This window comes from Penicillium solitum (assembly GCF_028829755.1).
Source record: "Penicillium solitum strain IBT 25940 chromosome Unknown utg000009l_segment0_segment0, whole genome shotgun sequence".
Classification (NCBI taxonomy): domain Eukaryota; kingdom Fungi; phylum Ascomycota; class Eurotiomycetes; order Eurotiales; family Aspergillaceae; genus Penicillium; species Penicillium solitum.
Genome location: NW_027072128.1, coordinates 3719836 through 3733799, shown reverse-complemented (window position 1 = coordinate 3733799; position 13964 = coordinate 3719836). Strand labels below are relative to the sequence as shown.

At 48.0% G+C, this 13964-nt stretch overlaps 9 protein-coding genes across 9 annotated transcripts; 7 read left to right on the top strand and 2 right to left on the bottom strand.

Annotated features, from left to right (window-relative positions):
• Nucleotides 1–284: 284 nt before the first annotated feature.
• N7455_012508 (uncharacterized protein) lies at nt 285–2005 on the bottom strand (the record flags this gene model as incomplete). Its single annotated transcript, XM_065606899.1, has 3 exons — nt 285–770; nt 843–1282; nt 1666–2005. 3 exons carry the CDS (start codon nt 2003–2005, stop codon nt 285–287), a joined length of 1266 nt encoding a protein of 421 aa, XP_065460065.1.
• A 1680-nt stretch (nt 2006–3685) lies between these two features.
• N7455_012507 (uncharacterized protein) lies at nt 3686–4003 on the top strand (the record flags this gene model as incomplete). Its single annotated transcript, XM_065606898.1, has 1 exon — nt 3686–4003. The coding sequence occupies one exon, from the start codon at nt 3686–3688 to the stop codon at nt 4001–4003; it is 318 nt and encodes a 105-aa protein (XP_065460064.1).
• Nucleotides 4004–4114: 111 nt separating this feature from the next.
• Nucleotides 4115–5745, top strand: N7455_012506 (uncharacterized protein; the record flags this gene model as incomplete). The annotated part of the gene is made up of 3 exons (XM_065606897.1): nt 4115–4911; nt 4969–5052; nt 5109–5745. 3 exons carry the CDS (start codon nt 4115–4117, stop codon nt 5743–5745), a joined length of 1518 nt encoding a protein of 505 aa, XP_065460063.1.
• An 847-nt stretch (nt 5746–6592) lies between these two features.
• Nucleotides 6593–7153, bottom strand: N7455_012505 (uncharacterized protein; the record flags this gene model as incomplete). Its single annotated transcript, XM_065606896.1, has 2 exons — nt 6593–6969; nt 7069–7153. Coding segments are annotated over 2 exons (462 nt in total), but the record flags the coding sequence as incomplete, so codon positions are not given.
• A 172-nt stretch (nt 7154–7325) lies between these two features.
• On the top strand, nt 7326–7487 carry N7455_012504 (uncharacterized protein; the record flags this gene model as incomplete). The annotated part of the gene is made up of 1 exon (XM_065606895.1): nt 7326–7487. The coding sequence occupies one exon, from the start codon at nt 7326–7328 to the stop codon at nt 7485–7487; it is 162 nt and encodes a 53-aa protein (XP_065460061.1).
• Nucleotides 7488–8189: 702 nt separating this feature from the next.
• Nucleotides 8190–8745, top strand: N7455_012503 (uncharacterized protein; the record flags this gene model as incomplete). Its single annotated transcript, XM_065606894.1, has 2 exons — nt 8190–8289; nt 8420–8745. The coding sequence occupies 2 exons, from the start codon at nt 8190–8192 to the stop codon at nt 8743–8745; spliced, it is 426 nt and encodes a 141-aa protein (XP_065460060.1).
• An 870-nt stretch (nt 8746–9615) lies between these two features.
• On the top strand, nt 9616–10233 carry N7455_012502 (uncharacterized protein; the record flags this gene model as incomplete). The annotated part of the gene is made up of 2 exons (XM_065606893.1): nt 9616–9852; nt 9907–10233. Coding segments are annotated over 2 exons (564 nt in total), but the record flags the coding sequence as incomplete, so codon positions are not given.
• Nucleotides 10234–11992: 1759 nt separating this feature from the next.
• N7455_012501 (Mg-dependent acid phosphatase) lies at nt 11993–12711 on the top strand (the record flags this gene model as incomplete). The annotated part of the gene is made up of 2 exons (XM_040952539.2): nt 11993–12186; nt 12264–12711. 2 exons carry the CDS (start codon nt 11993–11995, stop codon nt 12709–12711), a joined length of 642 nt encoding a protein of 213 aa, XP_040816912.2.
• A 336-nt stretch (nt 12712–13047) lies between these two features.
• Nucleotides 13048–13800, top strand: N7455_012500 (transferase hexapeptide domain protein; the record flags this gene model as incomplete). Its single annotated transcript, XM_040952603.2, has 1 exon — nt 13048–13800. One exon carries the CDS (start codon nt 13048–13050, stop codon nt 13798–13800), a length of 753 nt encoding a protein of 250 aa, XP_040816704.2.
• Between the last annotated feature and the right edge of the window lie 164 nt (nt 13801–13964).

The window sequence follows — 13964 nt, the reverse complement described above, 5'->3', positions numbered from 1 at the left end:
CAGTCAAAATGTATGAATAATATGTAATAATATGGTCATTATATATATTTCGATAGATGGAAAGAACCCCAGGACTTCAGGTCTTTCGGGGGGGGGGGGGGGCGAATGAATCATGTTATAAACACATCTCTCTAAGGTTGGTTTAGTTCAGATTATACATATTTAGGTTTGTGCATCAATTTGATTATTTCAAGCGAATCTCGTATGTCTCTTTGCTGGGCTCATCCACCGTAACTACACCCACTTGGCAGCCTAAGGACACACCACAACAGTTTCCATTCAAATCATACCATTCTTTCAGTAACCTTCACGGCAGATATGGCGACCAGTGCAAGCCCGTATAATGCCACTGCGAATAAGAATGGAAGGCCAAGCCATGTGTCACCGAGGACCATCCCCAGATGGTACACCCCTGCCAGCAGAGGCCCTGCTACCAGGGATCCGATTGAGCTCATCACACTAAGAAGCATGTAGGTTGTGCTCAATGATGTCGGCTCAACGAGGGAAGTCACCAATGTTCTCGCTGTGACAGAAAACGGCGATCCCAAACCGAACACCACAACTCCAAGACTCAGAAAGATTAGATTTGGCGCCACGAAGATAAAGAGACATCCCAGAAGCATCAAGAGTGCGTTGGCTTGAGTAAGTATTTTGTCTCTTCTGGCCATATCCAATCCATGTTTGCGATCAAGAAGACCCGTGATGGCGGGAAGTAGAATAAATAGAGACACCAGGTTGAAGCTAGCCCGGAGTGGCAGCACGTATGATGCCTATCAGAAAAAGAAGATTGCTCAGCATGCACAATGGACTCGATAAAGATGGAAAGTACCTGGAGAACATACCTCGGCATATGATACGTGGAACCTTTTTGAGATATACTGCAGCAGCAGTGCAAATGCGTGTGTCCCCACAAGTGTGACAAAGAAGGAGACAACAACAAGTGCAACATCCTTATTCTGCGAGATGTGCTCGTATAGCTCTCGGATCTTTTCGGAGACATACCAGGTACGAACTGGCCGCTCCTCGTCGGATGAGATGGAAGAGGGCTTGGTCTGATTATGGATTGCAGGGAAAAACAACACTCCCCAAATAAACGAAGTTGCAGCAATCACAGTGGACGCAAGGAACGGTATCCAAGGGCTTTTTGTCATTAGGGCCGCACCAACCGGAGGTGCAATTAGCTCCGTAGTCAAGATAACCGCTGTCATTTGGGAGAAGACAGTTGTTCTAGTGCATGCGCCTTTAGCAAACAACGTTTCGTCGAACTTTGGAGTAGTCATACCTCTTTTTAGCAGGGGTGATACTAGCCACAGCTGAAAAAATCAAGGACGTTGCGACCTGCGGCCCTCCCCCGAAAATCTGCCATAGGGCAGAGAACCAAACAGCACGAATGGGTAGTGCAGGGTAAAACCAGACTAAATAATAGGATCAGAGTGTTGAAATGTATATGCCACTGCGAGTTGAGACTAACAAACCACTCTGCTCCAGTTGGAGCTCACGGCATTACCGAAGAAGGCCAACAAAGCGACCGGCCTGTATCCAATCCAATCTGCCAGCATCCCATAAGGTACGGCCAGAAGTATTGCTATTCCAAAGTCAGTTTTGCTGTTCTTTTTTAAAAAGCGAATCATCAAAAGCCACGCTTTCCCCAAATTATGGACTCACCAGGAATAGTCTCGAACGTTTCCCTCCAACCGTTGAGCAATGCAATTTCCGTCTGAATAGGCTCTATCTTGCATCTCTCTGCAGCAGAAATAATAGTGTTTACAGCAGACTTCGCATAATAATCACGGCATACTATGTCTTCCAAGATAGCGACCTCCGCGACTTCACTCAGATTATTGGAAAGGTCGAAAAGAAGCGCCCCGCCGCATAACAGCAAAACTGCAGTGATCCAACCGGAATAAACCGGTTCTTTGGTCAAATCTGGCTGAGCCGAGCCTTCTGGTTCTTGTTGAAGTAGACTTGCTGTTTCATCGTGAGTGGGGTCCCTTGGAGAAGACATGGTGTGGAGATCAAGCACGAAGGGTCCACGGGAGGAAAGCTTAGGGCTCTTATAGGAACCTTGGAATTGTTTCTTATGCCCGAGTCTAACTGGATTTGGACGATATTACATAGATCTCCGGAAATTAGAAGTCAAGCATTTGCATAAAATATGGGGTCACATATGTACGGTAACTGACTCTGTATGGGTTTAATTATTATTCTCATGATCACTACAGGGTATTTGATGCGATCCTGGACTTGACTTGACATTAGTTCCGACATGTCAACCCATGTACTGGTCCGAAGGTGATAGAACCGAGTCAATGGGGTGTGCAGGGATATAGATAAGACTACTAATATAGACCTCACAGCCGATTGGTTACAGGCAATTGCGTTTCCAATGCAACATAAAGCAAATCGGGGTCAAGCTAGGTTAATCACCCCATAGAAAACCTCCTCTGTTTCGGAAGTTTTCAACTTGTTTTCTTCCCATCGGGTTCGCCATTGGGTTCGCTCCACATGGGCGACACATGTGATCGGGCCGACAATGTCTTCGGTCCTACAATTCGGGGGTGTCGAGATGACACCGACTTCACCTTGTTATTTGAGCAATCTTTTCTTTCGCTGCTGCCTGCTGTGTGCTTCCTCGCGTGCTCCGTCTATCGATATTTTGAACTAGCTAAGAAAAAGAGGGTATTGAAAACCTCTCTGGACTGGCTAATACTCACGAAAGTTGTAGGGAACTCCAGCTCGAGGACTGATTCATAACCTAATAAATTCTTAGCTGAAATAAGCATTAGACGGCAGTAGCCATTCTCGGATGTCTGCAATTAGCGTTGATCATCCTGTACGCCTTGCCTCATGCCAAATTGACCCGGATTTTCTTGCCAGTGGCCTGTCTCAGTCTCCTAGCCACACTGGGACTAGCTGTCGTGTCCTACCAAGAGCACCATCGCTCACTACGCCCGTATTTCTTACTGAGTGGATATCTTACAACCAGTACGCTTTTAGATGGAAGCCAAGCACGTACACTATGGCTCAGGGGAAGCCATCGACCAACTGCGATTGTGTTCCTTGCAAATGTGATTCTCAAACTGATCACACTTTTTATTGAACGGAAACCCTGTCTTGAAAAATATCTTTCTCAAAGTCAACCCAGGCAGTAGCTCTCTACTCGTGGGACCCGTTGGAAGCGGCAAGAGTGCTCTGTTGCTAGCCCTGCTTGGCGAGATTGCCCAGACAGAGGGGGAAACGCTGAAACAACCGGGGTTGCGGATTTCATATTGCTCCCAAGAGCCATGGCTGCCTAACCTCTCTACCCGAAATGTCATCCAGGGGCCTTCGAATTTTGACGAAACATGGTACCAAGCATGCTGTCTTGACACGGATATCGACCGTCTACCACAGAAAGACATGACTACTGTTAGGAGTAGAGGTGCGCGTCTCAGTGGGGGTCAAAGAAAGCGTATCAGCCTTGCAATAGCTATCTATTCCAGGAAACAGCTTCTTCTGTTGGATGATATCACAAGTGGCCTTGATGCTACTACGGAGAACCAGATCATTCAAAAAATATTGGGAAAGCATAGTATCTGCCGGAAGTATGGCTTGGCTGTAGTTCTTGCAACACACAAGAGTGAGTTGTACTTATATGACATTTTGAGGTGTTTTACTTACAGTCGCAGTGCATTTCAAGTACAAGATGGACACGGTTATCACGATTGATCATGACGGCTTAAATTTGAAAGCTCAGCCTTCTGATCAGATAGTTGCCAATTTGGAAAGTGACATCCTGATACAAGAAGATATTCCTCCTATCGCTCCTGTACCCGATGTCTTCGAAGAGCAGGACATCGAAGCTCGTGAAGCACTCGCCAATGCATCTCGGCAAGTAGGTGACTCCAGTCTTTATATTATCTATGCAAACGAAATGGGCTGGGTCCTCGTCGGATTAGTTCTTTCTGCATCAAATGGCTTTTGCTTCTTCAGCAGATTCCCCAATATTTGGCTCGAGTGGTGATCTGAGGCAGAAATTCAAGACCCAGGAAAAAGCAGCACACGATACATCTCTGGCTATGCAGGCTTCGGAGTCTCATCAGCTCTCTGCTTCTTTCTTATCTACTGAATTTTCATGGTTGAATCCGTGCCTCGCACTTCAGTTCGTTTGCAAAGAAGGCTGCTGAAGGCCGTCACCGCAGCCCCTCTCGCGTCTCTTGTTTCAACTGATACCGGAGTGATACTAAATCATTTCAGTCAAGACATGTCTTTGATTGATATGAGACTGCCAGGTGCAATGATACAGACACTAGACGGTGCCCTTGATACGATTGCCGAAGTTGTGCTGATCACCCAATCATCCCCATGGACCGCATTGACTTTCCCTCCTATCTTCTTCATTCTTTATATTTTTCAAAAGTTCTATCTACGTACCTCGAGACAGATTCGATACTTGGACCTCGAAGCCAAGTCGCCACTTTTCTCCAGCTTCCTCGAGACGTGTGACGGGATTGCGACAATCAGGGGATTTGGCTGGCAAGAAAATTTCCGTCAGCTCAACATGCACCTTACGGACGAGTCACAGAAACCGTTTTATCTCATGTACTCTATTCAATGCTGGTTGACTCTGGTTTTGAACTTGATAGTGATGGGAATCGTCGTCGTACTTGTCGTCTTGGCTTTTGAACTACGAAACACACCTGGCGGTGCTCTGGGTGTTGCGCTAAACAATGTTTCTGCTATCAGTGCGACTTTGGCATACGTTATCGAAGCCTGGACTTCGCTTGAAACCTCGATTGGGGCATTGGCTCGACTGAAATCCTTTGAAGCCGAAACGCCATCTGAGCATCTTCCTCGGGAATGCTACACTCCCACAAATGCTTGGCCATCTGAGGGAAAAATTCAATTCCTCAACCTTGCACTAAGCTACCGGTAAGTTGAAGTGGCCATGTTCTTTAACTTTATATCATACGCTAATATAGTAATTAGGACTGAGTCGGATCCTGTAATTCGGGGAATGAACGTAACAATACCTCCCGGTGCTAAGATAGGTATTTGTGGGCGCCCAGGAAGGTATGTTTAGGCCCTCTCCTTAAGCAAAATAACTCCAGTCCCTAACCGATCTATAGTGGCAAAAGCTCCTTGATATTAGGCTTATTGCGACTCAACGAGATCACGAAAGGAAGAATCCTAATTGACGACCTCGATATCATCGAGGTTCCTCGAGAGACAATTCGACAGAAGCTTGCCGCGTTACCCCAAGATCCCCTGATCTTGCCTGGTTCAATCCGTGCAAATCTTGATCCTTTACAAAATCATACCGATGAGGCCATTATGTCTGCAATTTCACGGGTCGGAATGCTGAATTGGCTATTATCCAATGAAGAAGGCTTAGACAGTGCTATTCAGAAAGAGCCACTTTCTTCCGGTCAGCAGCAACTGATTACCTTTGCGCGAATCTTGTTGAAGCCGAAGCCGTCTCCCATCCTGCTCCTCGATGAAGCTACTTCAATGGTAGATGTGCAGACAGAAGCCACGATGATGAAATTGATCTGGGAGCAGTTCCAAGACAGTACAGTCATTGCAGTGGCCCATCGTCTAAACACCATTGCCGACTTTAATTTTGTGTTGTTCATGGATAACGGGGCCCTTGTCGAATCTGGAAGGCCCGCTGAGCTTCTTCAGAGTCCCGAGAGTTGGTTTAGCGGTCTGTGGGCCAAACAAGTCCAGGATGGTGCTCAGAGTGCCGGTGAGATTAGATCCTAGTTTTGATATTATGGATGTTGTATTCGAGATCACACTACAATGTTCTTTTTGCATATATGTTTAGACTTTCTCCATTTCTAATGTTATAGTGCAAAAAGCCGATCGTGATAAAGCGTGAAATGTGTTCGAAGTGTCGGGAATAGAGATGCCCGAACCTTCTCTAATTCGGAAACGATTTCCCTCGAGAATTGGGCTGCCTTCCTTAGAGCTTAAGTCAAAGCCCGATGATGAGCCCGAGGAGTGCTCATACTTGTCTCGGTTTGAGGGAGGGAACTCCACTCATCCTCGGACCGACATAGGTGCCCCTTGGGGTCACAGTGGCGCTATTGACAAGTTCCGAAGTCGAAGTGACAACAGGATAAGCTGGGGCGAATATAATGGGCGTGGGAACTAGCTTTGGCATTCTATATTGCCTAGACCTGGTCAGCACAATGTACGGGTGCGACAGTAATTCTCATCCTCAAAAGAAGCAAATTCAATCAACCTACTGGCTGATCTATGCAGTCGACCACCTCCAGGTAACCAGAAAAGGCAAGGTACCCGCCAGTAGACATAAGCAAGCAGGGAACCACTATGGCTCATCGACAGCATATTGTAGTGCCCATGAGAAATTCTTGATTGCTTTCTGGTGTCCATAGAAATCACCACAGCCCACTGTGAGCGTGAAAACAAACAAATTTCTTTTGATGGTGACTTGAAAGAATATTCTCTACCGTAATCTCTATGAGTATTCTTCTCTCTTTCTAAGTACGTACATACATACATAATTCCAAAGTTGTATCGTGCCGGAGTAGGTATGTACACCGGTGAAACATAGGGCCGGTATTGACATCGAGGGGTCCATACTGGGACGGGCCGGGCCGGGCCGCACTATTGTGGGCCCGACCGCCTTCCAACCTTGGTTGTACTGCCCCCGGGGAGCCACCGCCTTGGGGGTATAAAACGAGGCTCCCCCCCCGGGGGACCTCTTCTTCTTCTTCTTTTTTCCCCAGCTTCTCTTTGCCTTCTGGCTTAGATCAAGTGTAGTACCTGTTCTTATCAGTTTAATCGCTGATAGTCCTGCCCTACAGGACACCCCGATTAATCCAATTTTTCGCACTCGCGACTTGGCCTCTGTGCTTGCATACGCCCGTTGCACTGTGTCACTGGGCTCACACTGACCCCAGTTGATGCGACTCCGTTTTTCATCAATTATTCGGCTTGCCCGAGTGGTTGGAGAAGAAACTGTCGGAGTGCCGTTATGAAACTCCACAGGGATTTATCGTAGGTCGTAACCCAGCCGCCACAACTCTCTACTCAATACATTCTCACATTACATTATACAATTCGACGTAGTCCCTTCTGACATGCTATCAGCCCCTGAAAGCTCGATTTGTTCTGACTCTTCATCCTCCATCTTCGAAGCCATCACTGTCGTCACTATCGTTACCATCGATATCAACCAGCTGGCCACCCCACCCACCAATACCTACAAACGGTCTCAAGATACCCAAATCGAGGCCTTCTCGCGCAGAGTTTTTCGTCCCCTAGCAATCCGCTAGCCACGCGGTCAGTGCCTCTCTATTTGATGGACCTTCAAAATGCTTCCTTCGACCAGCTTTGCGAAGCTAAAGCTCTCAGAGCTCTTGGCTAACCTCGCAGGCAAATCCAACGCGTGGTTTACCACACTCGAGTGCGCTGTCTGCGCTGTCGACACTCGGGACCCTCACCTCTTCAAAATCCCTACCGGCCACGCGACCTAGCCTGCCCCCAAAGATCCTTCTCTTCCAGAGTGGACTGGGGAGTCCCACCACGGTTCACAATTCTCTTAAACCTTGTATCAACACTGCTTCTAACGCTTCCGCCGCATACCATAGTCTTTACCAGATCTCACCACTGACCCCAACTTTATTTCCGATCCGGTCTCCCACAACATCAACACTTCCAAAAAGCTTCCTCTACGCCACAACATTTCCACACTTTCCGCCAGCGAAAGGCTGCTCACATTTCCAAAAGTTGCTTCCAGAACCCCGCTAACACCAAATTGTTAACACTCCGGCTTCAACTACTACTACTACCACCACTACCGCCCCTGGTTCAGCCAATACTCTTATCCGCAACCCCACAGTACGCTACAACAACGCATTCAACAACTACGTTTGCCTTTTTAGTAGGGGGGCACAGTTCATGGTTTCATATTCATGGGGGTGTCAGATTTCATAGCTCGTAAATTAGCTTCTACAACTCTCTACTCAATACATTATCACATTGCACCATATACTTCGACGTAGTCCCCTCTGACAAGTGTTCTCTTGTTAACCGTATGATCACAGCCTGCAAGTGCCTTATATCTCTCGTTAACATACCGTCATTAATCTATAGGTACCCAGTCTGTCTCGTACACACTCGCTATCCAGCTATACCACCCACGTATGCAGCTCTCACACTTGCAACCAGTCTCACATATGTACTCCTCTCCCGATGTACTCCAAGCCACCAGCAATCCGCTTCTCGGCAGCGTCAGCGACAGCGCCCCCTCCCTCTCCCGCTCAGAACACGCCCATGGTAGCTCGTGGTGATTTCTTCTGTAGACACCAGAAGGAAGTCAAAACTCTCTTCTGGGCATTACAAGATACCCGTGGTGGCTTTTCGGTTGGCTATTCTTGCTGGCATGGATCTTAGCTATTCTTGTTAGCTGGCAGTGGGTACCTCCGTGGATCAACGAGTGAGTTGATTTACTTTGCCTCTTCGGCGTATGGGAATGACCCGGATGCACCGTGCTCGTTCACATTGCTAACCAAGTCTATGCGGTATTACCCTGTTATTCAGACGCAGTCCGTTCTCGCTCGGGCTCCAACTAACCCGTCTATGGGCGTTCTGCTCGTTGTCATTGCCCCAGCTGCAGAGCTCATCGTGGTCACACCATCCCCGCCATCCACCTCGAGCATCACCTTGAAACCCCGAGGAGGAAGCTCTACTTGTTTTCTGACGAGGACAATGGCCCCTTGGGGTCGGGGTTAGAACCGGATTGCCATCCTAGCAGTCCACAAACTCTATCACATGTAAGGCTTCTAATATCAGTCGAACAACAAACGCCTCTACCACGAGTGGCACGGTCCTGTCTGCTGGATTGGGCATGGATATGCTAGATGCGAGTCTACACGCAATCAGAGAAATGGAAGAAGGTAGTGTAAGGCTCTAGTAAGATATTAAACGAATACCAATTTGACTGTGAAAGTGATATATCAGCCATCCACTTATTCCACGTTCTTGAGCCTTGGCCTGGTCTCAACTATTTATGAATGGACACTGACTTGGTAAATCTATAGAAACCCTAGAGCAGAATCTGTACGACAAGACTGAATGTCAGCGAATGATTCTAGTTCCAAGCCCCCTCCTTGTGGCAATTGACTGTATTTTGTATTTAGTCTATCACTATAATTATTCAATCCTAGTTGTCCTTTTATCGTCCAATAGTAGAACTATAATATTAGGACTATTTTGTATAGAAAAAGTACTCGTAAAACTTGAAAAAAGAGGGCACCAATACGGAATTGGCTGTGGAGATGTTGTCATGAACTCTGGTATAACTATGAAAGTATGTGCGACATGTAGATACATATGTAGTTATATAGTATCATTGTACTCCATACATAGCAGCAAATCTGTCCGTATGAAATAAGAGAAATACAACACCTCTGTTACGATCTACATCAATCACATCCATGGATGCTCTGGTACGTGTTTTGTCACATGTCAAAGATCGCTGTCTCTTTGTCTCTTTGTCTCTTTGTCTCTTTGTTTCTTTGTTTCTTTGTTCTCCAACTTGCTACTAAGCCTAATCGGGAAGGAGAGGTGTGTTTGCATTGTTTGCTTGAAGAGATCGCCAGCATGTCGATAGGCAAACATTTCTCCCCTTCCCGATTAGGCTTAGTAGCAAGTTGGAGAACAAAGAAACAAAGAAACAAAGAATGCCCAGGAGGTGGTTATGTGAGGGGTGCACGTGCCCCATACTGCCTGTACCATTTCCGGTTAATTATTTTGCCGGTATTCACTCTACGGGTATTTGCCCCCGCATTGCGGGACGGGCCGTGCCTCCCGGCGGCTAAGGGGTGTGCCGCCTTGGGGGTATAAAACGAGGCTCTCCCCCCCCGGGGACCTCTTCTTCTCCTTTTTCCCCAGCTTCTCTTTGCCTTCTGGCTTAGATCAAGTGTAGTACCTGTTCTTATCAGTTTAATCGCTGATAGTCCTGCCCTACAGGACACCCCGATTAATCTAATTTTTCGCACTCGTGACTTGGCCTCTGTGCTTGCATATGCCTCGTTGCACTGTGTCACTGGGCTTATACTGCTCCCAGTTGATGCGAACCCTCTCTTTGTTCATCAATTATTCGGCTTGTCCGGGTATTTGGAGAAGGAAGTTTGGTTTGGAAGTACCACGATGGAGTCGATATACCTCTCTTATCGATATGCTATCCAGCTATACCACCCACCTACCAAGCTTTCGCACTTGTAAGATCTAACCATGTATGTAAGTATGGAATGAATTAGATTTACGAAAAGACAATACTGCGAGGTATTAGGAATAAGCCCTACGGTTGTCTAATCTATCTATACTTGGAATAGACCACCATATTTATGAGCTTCGTTGCTACGCCTGATAAAATCCTTCCTTTGTTTGGTTGCAAAAGAACGAAAGGAAGGACAACGTTGCCAAATTTCATTGAATGAAAGCAGCCCGAATTGAAATGTTTGCCTACAATAAAGCACGATACAGTATATAAGTAGAGACAATGTCGCAAGCCAACTACATCGGTGATGTATTATCCTGCTGCCATAGATGATCCCGGTTTTCGTCAAGTCCAGATGCCGGGTTCCCAAGGCTAGCTGAAGAATCCTGATTAAATATTGATCGATCGTCATTGCGAATTGACTGGTTGTCTCGATTGGGAAACATCATCTAATAATAACCGACCACCTGACCGTTGAGATTTCAGGCGCGTGCCCGGACATGTGCCCGTCACCGGCAGTACTGCCATGCAAAATCCAATATTCCGCCCCGCTCCAACTGCCGCCTCGGGGGTAAAACGAGGCCTCCCCCCCGGGAACCTCTTCTTCTTCTTTTCTTTTCTTCTTCACCCCCCACCCCCGGAACAAGCTGGGAGCTCTGACAAAGGGTCCGACCAGGGAGGATGCTTCCCCTCCCTGTCTCCCCCGCGCAGAGCGCCCAACCAAACCTCAATTTTTAGAACTCGCGACTTGGCCTCTGTGCTTGCATATGCCTCGTTGCACTGTGTCACTGGGCTTACACTGCCCCCAGTTGACGCAATCCCTTTTTTCATCAATTATTCGGCTTATCCGAGTGCTTGGAGAAGAAAGTTTCTTGGGTTCCTTGCAATGTAGTCCTAGTTTTATATACACTTTGCGAATACGAATGCGAATACGAGCGGAACGCACGTTCCATCCATCTCCGCTCCGTATTCCGCCTCTTCTACGTCGACTTCCACTTCCGCGAGTCCCGCCCCATCTTCCGCGAGTTCCGCCTTGTCTTCTATGACTCCCGCCTTGTCTTCTATGACTCCCGCCTTGTCTTCCGTGACTCCCGCCTTGTCTTCCGCGCTTCGTATTCTGGAGTTCCTGACTTCGTGTGTGTATGTGCTTTCACACTCCTTCTAAGGTTGTTGTACTTACACTACTCCCGGCTAGCAAGACATATTTTCATTAAACATTCGGCTGGCCCGGGTGTTTGGAGAAGAGCGCTATTTTCTGATGCCCATTTGCTCACATTGTTGTTATGGAGTTCCGATATGTCAACAGAGATATTTTGCTGTCACATCCCTCTACCTATAGGTTGTCTTCACCCGGTTTGTTACTAGAGGATATAATCCCCGTGATGCTCTATGTACGACTGATTCTCTAGACATTCTAGGGCCTATCCGTCGCCTGATGCGAGACACCCGGTTTATGCACATGAGAGTGTGCTACCCCTAATCACTGTGAGCTTTCGTCATTTGTCTAGATAGTGTTTGGAACGATATTATCTGCTAACTTGTCAGTAGGTGCAGGTCGCATGCTGGTTGTATACTTCGCTCGGATCCACTTTATCGATAGGGAGAATATTATCCGACTGGTCGCAATCGTCATCCGTATCGGATTTCACGTGCCAGTCCAGCCCTGGCTCATCCTCCGTGGCTTCTTCCATGGTCCATTTCCTTCTCGAATTCCTCCAACGTTCTTTTTTGATTCTTCGTGTGTTCTTTGTACCAAACATGGTCCGAGCTAAACGCCAAAACACTCAGCCTTTGGAGGATTCTTCTGTGGCCCCCGAAACCTTCACCGACGGCCTCCCACTCCCAAAATTGATCGCTTTCGACCTGGACTACACCTTGTGGCCGTTCTGGGTCGACACACATGTCAGCGCCCCTGTCAAGCCACGGGACAACAACTCCCGTGCCGTTGACCGGTACGAATCCCCCGATTGACACCTGATCCTTTCGAAACCAGTCCAATTTCTAACCCCGCATTCCTTATCTCAAATAGATGGGGAGAGTCCTTCGCTTTCTACCCAGCAGTTTCGTCGATAGTCTACGCCTGCAAACATCGCTCGATTCCACTGGCCCTTGCATCTCGAACCCAGGCCCCTGATCTAGCGCGCGACATGCTCAAATCCCTACATATCATCCCCACCTTCTCCGATAACCCCGCCGCGAACGCTAAGACCATCCGCGCCCTCGATTACTTTGATTTTATCCAGATCTACCCGGAAAATAAGACATCGCATTTCTCGAAGATTCAGCAGACAAGTACTGTTGCCTATGAGGATATGCTGTTCTTCGATGATGAGGCACGGAACCGGAACGTGGAGACAGAGTTGGGTGTCACATTTTGCTTGGTGCGCAATGGGATGACCAGAGACGAGGTCGACCGGGGTGTTAGAGCTTGGAGAAAGCGTAACGGTATCAAGCCAGAGACTGTGGAGGAACCATGAGGGTCCTTGGCTGTCTTATCCGATGGTTCCTACGTTGGGGGATGGGGCGCTTTAGACCTGGCTTTAGATTTTAGATACCCCGGCTCGGAATATATCATGAATGCATTTCTCCTATGCTGTACCGTTCGTTCTATACCAATAAAATATACCAACATTTGAAAACTCCATGTATCTGTCCATAGATGCATCCATGCTGGCTATCCTGCCCTTGGAAGCATTTGATGGAGCTGACTAAGAGACGTACACCAAAAAGCGGCGCGAGCTAGCTCCAAAACAGTTAACACCCTGCGATCATAGATCTCCCCAAACACACCTCCTCCAACACAAATCACCAAAATGGCGACTCTCAAACCCCCAACAAATACCCACCGTTCCTCCTCCTCCCACAGCTCTGGCCCACCAAAAGCCCCCCTAAAAGCCGACCCAACAGCCACAATCGCCGACACCGTCGTCTTCCAAGGCCGACACCCCGTCACCATCGGCGCAGGAACCGTCATCCACCCGCGCGCGAAATTCTACGCATACGAAGGCCCAATCGTCGTCGATGACGGCTGTATAATCAGCGAGAAAGCGGTAATCGGCGCTCCGCCAAGCTCATCTCGCTCACCGTCACCGTCCAGACCAGCAAGCACAACACCCACGGAGTCTGGGGCGTCGATGCCCGAGCCTAGGAAAGAGACATCTACGCGGATCTCATACTTTGTTACTGTTGGGCCGTTGGCGACGGTCGAACCCGGTGCTCATATTCATTCTTCTGCTACTATCGAGGCTCTGGCTACGATTCGTCGGGGCGCGGATATCGGGGCGCACTCGAAGGTGTGTTCTGGGTGTGAAATTGCTGCTGGTGGATCTGTCGCGGAGTGGGTTGTTGTCTATGGACAGGGCCCGGGTATGCGGAGGAAGAGAGCTCGTGGTGTGAAGGGGATGAGTCCGGCTGTTGTGGGTGCGGCGCAGGTTTCGCAGACGTCTCTACCTGGTCCTGCCCCAGCGGGTAAGGTCATTGAAGATGCGAGGTTGATGGTTTTACAGAAGGAGAGGGAGGTACTTGGGAGAATGCTTGTTCCTGCTGCTGGGGGGAGGAAGAAGTGATTTCAAGGTGCTTTCTTGTCGATGTTCTTGTTTATTTTCAACTTGCGTTCTTCTGTGTCGGACCATTTCTTGGATACATTCTTGTCTTCTAGCAGCTTATACCCCAGTTTTCGTTTACAATAGTTACTCTATCTTCGGTGGCTACAATGGCGGTACACGAGATA